Source organism: Pezoporus wallicus, unplaced genomic scaffold (assembly GCF_028554395.1).
Source record: "Pezoporus wallicus isolate ANWC-B61680 ecotype Strahan unplaced genomic scaffold, APGP_CSIRO_Pwel_v1 contig_13480, whole genome shotgun sequence".
Classification (NCBI taxonomy): Eukaryota; Metazoa; Chordata; class Aves; order Psittaciformes; family Psittacidae; genus Pezoporus; species Pezoporus wallicus.
The window spans coordinates 412,752-419,594 of record NW_026641917.1 but is presented as its reverse complement, the minus strand read 5'-3'; the positions used below and the strand labels follow the sequence as shown (position 1 = coordinate 419,594).

The 6,843-nt window shown below is 52.2% G+C and overlaps 1 protein-coding gene and 6 non-coding genes across 7 annotated transcripts; 5 read left to right on the top strand and 2 right to left on the bottom strand.

Annotated features, from left to right (window-relative positions):
* Positions 1 to 172: 172 nt before the first annotated feature.
* LOC130608169 (U5 spliceosomal RNA) lies at positions 173 to 287 on the bottom strand. The gene has a single exon (XR_008974461.1). It is a non-coding gene; the product is annotated as a U5 spliceosomal RNA (small nuclear RNA).
* An 833-nt stretch (positions 288 to 1,120) lies between these two features.
* LOC130608177 (U5 spliceosomal RNA) lies at positions 1,121 to 1,235 on the bottom strand. Its single transcript, XR_008974469.1, has one exon. It is a non-coding gene; the product is annotated as a U5 spliceosomal RNA (small nuclear RNA).
* A 979-nt stretch (positions 1,236 to 2,214) lies between these two features.
* RPS8 (ribosomal protein S8) lies at positions 2,215 to 6,823 on the top strand. The gene is made up of 6 exons (XM_057425901.1): positions 2,215 to 2,310; positions 3,141 to 3,247; positions 3,626 to 3,725; positions 4,704 to 4,879; positions 5,830 to 5,959; positions 6,658 to 6,823. Exons 1-6 carry the CDS (start codon positions 2,307 to 2,309, stop codon positions 6,765 to 6,767), a joined length of 627 nt encoding a protein of 208 aa, XP_057281884.1. The 5' UTR covers positions 2,215 to 2,306; the 3' UTR covers positions 6,768 to 6,823.
* LOC130608170 (small nucleolar RNA SNORD55/SNORD39) lies at positions 2,987 to 3,071 on the top strand. The gene has a single exon (XR_008974462.1). It is a non-coding gene; the product is annotated as a small nucleolar RNA SNORD55/SNORD39 (small nucleolar RNA).
* On the top strand, positions 3,431 to 3,534 carry LOC130608173 (small nucleolar RNA SNORD46). Its single transcript, XR_008974465.1, has one exon. It is a non-coding gene; the product is annotated as a small nucleolar RNA SNORD46 (small nucleolar RNA).
* On the top strand, positions 5,117 to 5,190 carry LOC130608171 (small nucleolar RNA SNORD38). Its single transcript, XR_008974463.1, has one exon. It is a non-coding gene; the product is annotated as a small nucleolar RNA SNORD38 (small nucleolar RNA).
* LOC130608172 (small nucleolar RNA SNORD38) lies at positions 6,377 to 6,448 on the top strand. The gene has a single exon (XR_008974464.1). It is a non-coding gene; the product is annotated as a small nucleolar RNA SNORD38 (small nucleolar RNA).
* Positions 6,824 to 6,843: the final 20 nt, after the last annotated feature.

The following is a 6,843-nucleotide window of genomic DNA, read 5'->3' as shown; positions in this document are numbered from 1 at the left end:
GGGTAGGGCTGGAGGAGGCACCAACCGCTATAGAGCCTTAGGGGAAGTGGGGGGGCAGCGGAGCTGCTACGGGCGGATCGGGGAGCTGTATGAGGGCATTGGGGTGCACTGGGTGGCACTCTGCGGTTATCAGTAAAAACAGTTTAATTCTTTTTTTGACCAGGATAGGGTCAGCTCCACCGAAATGGAGCCTCAAAAAATTTCTCGACACTCGTACTTGTTCCTCTCCACGGAAATCTTTAGTAAAAGGCGAAAGATTTATACGATCTGAAGAGAAACCAGAGTATGCCGCACCTTCCTCCCGCGCCACACCGCCCGCCTGCCCTGCGACACATAGCTCAGGGCGATACCTGCCCGTTCCCGGAGCTGTGGCTCTCGACGTGGCCCCGCCGCGACCACCGGAGCCGTGCAGACCCAAACAGCTCGGATCGGCCGCAGCAGCGGACACCGGCGGCTCCGGGCAGCGCCGCGCTGCCGCGGTGGGCTCTGGGTATGCAAATTAACGGAGTGCTGATGAGGCGCATGATAATGACTCGGAGAGTCACAGACTGGTTTGGATTGCGAGAAACCCTAAAGCTCATCCATTTCCAGCCCCCTGCCATGGGCAGGGACACCATCCACTAGGCCAGGTTATTCAATGAGGCGGTTGCGCGGGCCGGCAGACGGGGCCGAGGTCAGCTCCGCCTATCCCGATCCCGCCTTCGGTCCGCGCCCCGATCAGAGCCTGTGTCTCCCCGTGCGGTGTTACCCCGGCCGGTACCGAGCACCCGCCGCACAACCGGTCGCCCACCTGCTTGGTCCCACCCACCCCGCATGGATGGGGGAAGAACAGGAAGGGTAAAAGTGCGAAAGTCATGGGTTGAGATGCAAGCTCAATAATTCTAACGAGCTAAGAAAGATGTAACCAGTTGTAAGGAAAACAATACAGAGAAATAAAACCCAAGCACGACAAGCGACGTACACCAAAACAACCTCCAGCCGCCTCCCGATCAGCGCCCATCCTGCGCGCTTTCCCGCAGTTCACAGCACTGCGACACCAGCTGGAAAAACTGTAGCATTCCGGACTCTGATTGTAGTTACTGTGTAACGCGTTTGTTCTGTCTTTAACCAGAATAGGGTCAGCTCCACCGAAATGGAGCCTCAAAAAATTTCTCGACACTCGTGCTTGTTCCTCTCCACGGAAATCTTTAGTAAAAGGCGAAAGATTTATACGGTCTGAAGAGAAACCAGAGTATGCCTTCGCTGTTCCGCGCACACGGAGCCTCCCCCAGCTGTCGCTCTGTGGCACACAGCGATCCCACAACGCCTGCCCGATCCCCGCCGCTATGGCCCGTCTCGGTCTTCTCCGACGGCGTACACGGCTCAGTTCCGCGCTTGAACCGCGGCGGCCCGGCGGGAGGGGGGAAAGTACGACCGTGTCCGCGGCGCTGATCCGCAGTGCACCCTGGGTTTGCAAATCAGGCTGAATAGTAATGAAATGGGGCGGAGAATGGATTCAGGGCGGCCCTCTGGAGAAGAAGCTCAACATGAGCATGTGTGAGCTCACAGCCCAGAAACCAACCGTGAGCTGGGCTGCATCAAAGGGAGCGTGACCAGCAGATTGAGGGAGGGGATTTTTCCCCTCTACTCCGCTGTCATGAGGCTCCACCTGGAGTACTGTGTGCAGCTCTGGGGCGTTAATATAGGAAGCATGTGGACCTGTTTGAGCGAGCCCAGAGGAGGACTGGGGCACCTCTGCTATGGAGAGAGGCTGAAGGAGCTGGGCTTGTTCAGCCTGGCGAAGGCTCCAGGGAGACCTTAGAGCAGCCTTCCAGTACTAAAGAGGGCTAAAAGAAATCTGGAGAGGGACTTTTTACAGGGACATGTAGTGACAGGACAAGGGGGAACGGCTTTGAGCTGTCAGAGGGGAGACTGAGATGAGCTCTTAGGCAGAAGTTCTTCCCTGTGAGGGTGCTGAGGCGCTGGCACAGGGTGCCCACAGAAGCTGTGGCTGCCCCATCCCTGGCAGTGTTCAAGGCCAGATTGGACAGCGCTTGGAGCAACCTTGTCTAGTGGAAAGTGTCCCTGCCCGTGGCAGGGGGTTGGAACTGGATGAGCTTTGAGGTCCCTTCCAACCCAAACCATTCTGTGACTCCATGCCCCGGGCCTCGCCATCACACACCCCCCCCCCTCCGCCATCACCGCCGCCGCCTCGTCGCTAGGCAACGGCGCGCTGGCGGCGCCGTGACGCAACTGCCTCGCGAGAGCTCTCCCCGCCAAACCGCCCCCGGAGGCGCCGCCCCTCCTCTTTGCGCCGGTGCCGCACCATGGGTGAGTAGGGGCCGCTGCCGTGCCCGCCCGCCATCCGCCGCCATCTGCTCGCCGCGTCGCTCCTGCCCGCCCCTGTCCCCTACCGGGTGACAGCGGGGGGTGCCGCCACCCTGCAGCGCCCGCCATCTTTGGTGGCCGCGACGGCACCGAGCCGCTGGCGGCAGGAGGCTGCCTAGGCCCAACATGGCGACTGGGGCGGAGGGGGGGGCGGGCTGACGGTTTCGCTTTGGATTCCTGCAGGTCCTAATCTCTGAGGTCTTTTCTCTGCGCCTTCCGCAGGGAATCCTGCGGATGAGGTGGGGTGGCTCCCTGGGGGTAACAGAGGAGGGGTGTGGAGTGACCTCGGGAAGGGCTCTGCAAGTTGGCCGGGGGGGACGGGACCCGGGAGGTGGGGTCCTCTGGAGAGATAGTTCCTGTAGAAACAGGCTTGAGATGGGGCATCTCTTGTTCGGGCTCAGTGTACAGGTGGGAGGGGGGTTGCTTCCCATAAAGGGTATGCCAAACATAGTGGATAGCACGGAATGTTTGCTGTAGTGTGCCTGGCAGCTCGGAATGGGATGTTTCGCATAGGGTGCCCAGCAAACAAGGTAGGTTTGGAGGCTGCTTTCCAAGGGAGACACTGATAGGACATGGTGGTGCCAGTCTGCTTTGTACAGCCCTGCTGGGAGGGAGGATCTGAGTATCAATGATGAAGCTTCTCTAACTGCTGCATAAGGCCGAGTGCACTGTGCGGATACCAACCTTGGAGAGCTGAGGACTCAGAACTGTGCCCTGCTATGGCCAGGTGGGCTCCTTGCTATCATCTTCTGACCACGCTGCTCTCCATTCAGGTATCTCCAGGGACAACTGGCATAAGCGCCGCAAGACTGGGGGCAAGAGGAAGCCCTACCACAAGAAGAGGAAGTATGAGTTGGGGCGACCTCCTGCCAACACGAAGGTGGGTAGTTAGGGGAGGGTGATCAATAGTTGTGCTTTCAGACTCAGGTTGCTGGTTGTGTGTTGTTAGAGACTTAAGTATATACTGTGTTCTGTGACTGGTTAAATGTCTGTCACTCCTTTAAAAGGTAGTATTTTCCTCTATGCCAGTGAAAAGCAGCAATACATTTTTGCACTAAGAGGCAATTGGAGTGATGAAACTTTCACCTTAGGTAGATGCAACAGACCGTTTTGGTCATTTACTGTATCTGCCAGTGCTGGGGTTTGTCATAGTTACACTGACCACATTGCCTTTGAGGTTAGGAGTTGGCTGGGCTCTTGCGTGAGCTGTGCAGCATTCCAGCACCAATACCACCCTGGTGTTTGTTTCCCACTGTAGATTGGTCCTCGCCGGATTCATACAGTGAGAGTTCGTGGTGGAAATAAGAAGTACCGTGCCCTACGGTTGGATGTTGGCAACTTCTCCTGGGGATCGGAATGTAAGTATGTCATGAACCTAATGTGTTGAAAAGTGTACTACAGCTGTGCTGGTTTTTGGTACTGCTGCAGAGCAGAGGGACAATAATGTATGTACAGATTTTTAGGCTGGGTTTGAAGATCATGGAGCTTGAGTGCTGGGTCTGAAACAGCATGCATAATGATGATAACTTTGACCTTATGTGGCCTTAGGAGACTTGGATGTCTTCTAAATTCACCGTGATAGGAGTGTCATAGTTACACTGAGTGACATGCTTGCATTACCTTTTTACTGGCCAGAGGAGCAAAACACCTAAATGCAAGTAGTTCTTCATAAATGCAACTTTCTTTTTGTTTATTGGTGAGCACTTACTAAAAGTTAGGTGATCATGTACAATAGAGTAAGGTGTTTAGGATTTTTTCAGAGAAGGCTTTCCCCTGGAACAGTGTTACATCAGCACATGCAGTTTAATTCGTATTCTTGCTTTGCTAAGCAAAAGTGGGAAGCACTGAAGCAACAGGGGGGTCTGCTGTAAGGTGAGTCTGAAGCAAGGTGGATTTTCTTTAATTGCAGACTGAAACTATACAACTTGAGCCTGGCCTGTTCAGCATTACTCAGTATGATGGCCAAACCACCAGTAAGAAAGGTGGTGGCCAGCATGGTGTAAGGGTGAAAGGACATGGTTTTTCCCTGGTCAGCACGGAGCATTGTCTGAACAGTGAAAAGTGCTGTTGCTCATAGGCAGTACAGCAGAAGCAAAGAGATGCCAGTGTTTCATCCTGGGATGAATGAGTTTCCAGGTGTTGTCCTAGCAACAACAGGAAGTTGGACTGATGAAAAATAAATACATTTTACATAAATACATTTTACTTTGTCAAATTTAATTCAGTGCCAGGGAAGCTGGGGGATGTTTGGTGGGGTGGTGAGTGAGAGATGCTGTGGACTGTATTCTCAGTTGTCTGATCCCTGTAGGTTTGAATTCATACTCTTCTTTTGAAAGGCTGCACTCGCAAAACCAGAATCATCGATGTCGTCTACAATGCTTCCAACAACGAACTGGTGCGGACAAAGACCCTGGTGAAGAACTGCATTGTGCTGGTTGACAGCACCCCATACCGGCAGTGGTATGAAGCCCACTATGCCTTGCCCCTCGGACGCAAGAAGGGTGCCAAGCTGGTATGTCTGGACTGTCATCTGGCCTCCTTGCAGACTGGAGTCTGCCTGGGAAGAGGCAGTTAGCTGTGGTGAGCAGGCAGTGCCTGACAGATAGGATTGGGTACCTGTCAGTGACAGCACTGGTTATCTGGGCTATGTTCCTGTCCATTCCCAGTTCATGGAGTGCCCAGTACCACAGAGCTCTCTCAGGCATTGCACCTGTTTGTGCACAAGGACCTGCCTGTCAATCTCTTTGGTCTTCTAATGATGATACCCTTGTCCAGTTCTGCTACTGAAAGGAGAGCGATGACACTTGTATGATGCTGAGGAAGACTTTGCAGGTCAGGTCCTTGTGCTGGGAAATGATGGCTTTGATGAGAAGCTTGTGGATTGCTAACTGAACTTCAGCACTGTTTTAACTGGCTTTAAACTGTCCAGACTCATTGTAATTTGTTGAAGATCCAAATTCCAGACTTAACAGAAGTTGCTCAAACCTCTATGTGTAGCACTCAGCTTATGGCTGTCTCCTTGCATTTAGAGCAAAGCACTTCTTACCTGAGCACTGCGTAGTTCAGCAGCACTGTGATAGCTCATAACCTGTCTGCCCGGATTCACACCGCACCCAAGTGCTCCCATTATGTCTGGAGAGGGAAAGAGCATTCGCTCTTTTTGGAGGACGATTAATTCATCAAGAAAACCTTTGCAATTCTATTTAGCCTTAAGAGCACCCTTCCTTAGGACGCTGTGCCTTGTTGTCAGCAGTGACTCTAGTGAGCAACATTGCATTTCTTAGCCTCAAAAGAAACACAGCACCTGGTTCTGTGAGGGTGAGCTATTTGAGCCTCTGCCAGGTATGACTTATGGTACAGGCTGAGAATACAAGGGTCTCCTTTATATTTGTGGGGACCACCTGCATTAGCTGAAGTTGGCCATATATTTAACCTTGGTTTTGCTTATGGTCTTGTTTTTAGACTCCTGAAGAGGAGGAAATCTTGAACAAGAAGCGCTCAAAGAAGATCCAGAAAAAATACGACGAGCGAAAGAAGAATGCCAAGATTGCAAGTATTCTTGAGGAGCAGTTCCAGCAAGGAAAACTGCTTGGTGAGTCTCTGGCAGCTTGATGTGGATGGGGATAAGGGAATCGGGGTACCAGAGCAGGTCATATTCCTCATCTTTGGATCATTTAAAGTTCTACTTGCTATGATAAAGCTGACTGCAGGGTTAAGGCAGCAGGGTGTTCCCTTTATCGTCAGGAGTATCTTTTGGGTCTTAATTTTTCTTTTACCTTCTTTGGAAACACGTTGATTTTGTCAGGAGGGGAAAAATCTGTTTCTGGAGCTTGAATGGCAACATTCCCAGCCAGGCTCCTAGTTGGCCTTTGAGAAAAATAATAGGGCTTGAGACTTGCAAAACAAGCAAAAAGACCCATGGGCTGCACTGTCAGAAAAATGTCCTGCAATCACAGAACAGCTTTGACCAGGTTTGAGTTCAGACAGAAATAATTCTGTGTTCTGAAGTCTTCTGGTGATGAGACCTTTGTCCAGTTCTGCTACTGAACTTGAGCGATGACAGTTTGGAGATCTGAAGAGGACTTCATTAGGAACTCTGCCCAGCAGAGCAGGTTCAGGAGCAGGGTTGGTACCTTAGGAGGAGGTACTGAAGCCAGCACGGGAACTGGCGTATCCATTACTGGTAACTTTTCTGGTCCCTGCTTTTGCACAGAGACTGCATGCAGTGCTTCCTGCAGCTGGTGTATCTGCTGGGGTGGTGAAGTGTTAATTGATGACTTCTCCTTGCAGCCTGCATTGCCTCCAGACCTGGACAGTGTGGCCGAGCTGATGGCTACGTGTTGGAGGGCAAGGAACTGGAGTTCTACTTGAGGAAGATCAAGGCCAGAAAAGGCAAATGAATAAAAACTGTTCTGCCGAGAGAACGAATAAAACCAAGAGTCTGCCCTACAGTAAAGGGTTGTGTGCTCATTTGTT

Excerpts from the sequence above, each read along its gene's own strand:
- RPS8 (XM_057425901.1), top strand. Across the intron at positions 3,726-4,703 it reads CTTCTCCTGGGGATCGGAAT|GCTGCACTCGCAAAACCAGA; the intron begins GTAAGTATGTCA and ends TTCTTTTGAAAG. Across the intron at positions 5,960-6,657 it reads CCAGCAAGGAAAACTGCTTG|CCTGCATTGCCTCCAGACCT; the intron begins GTGAGTCTCTGG and ends TTCTCCTTGCAG.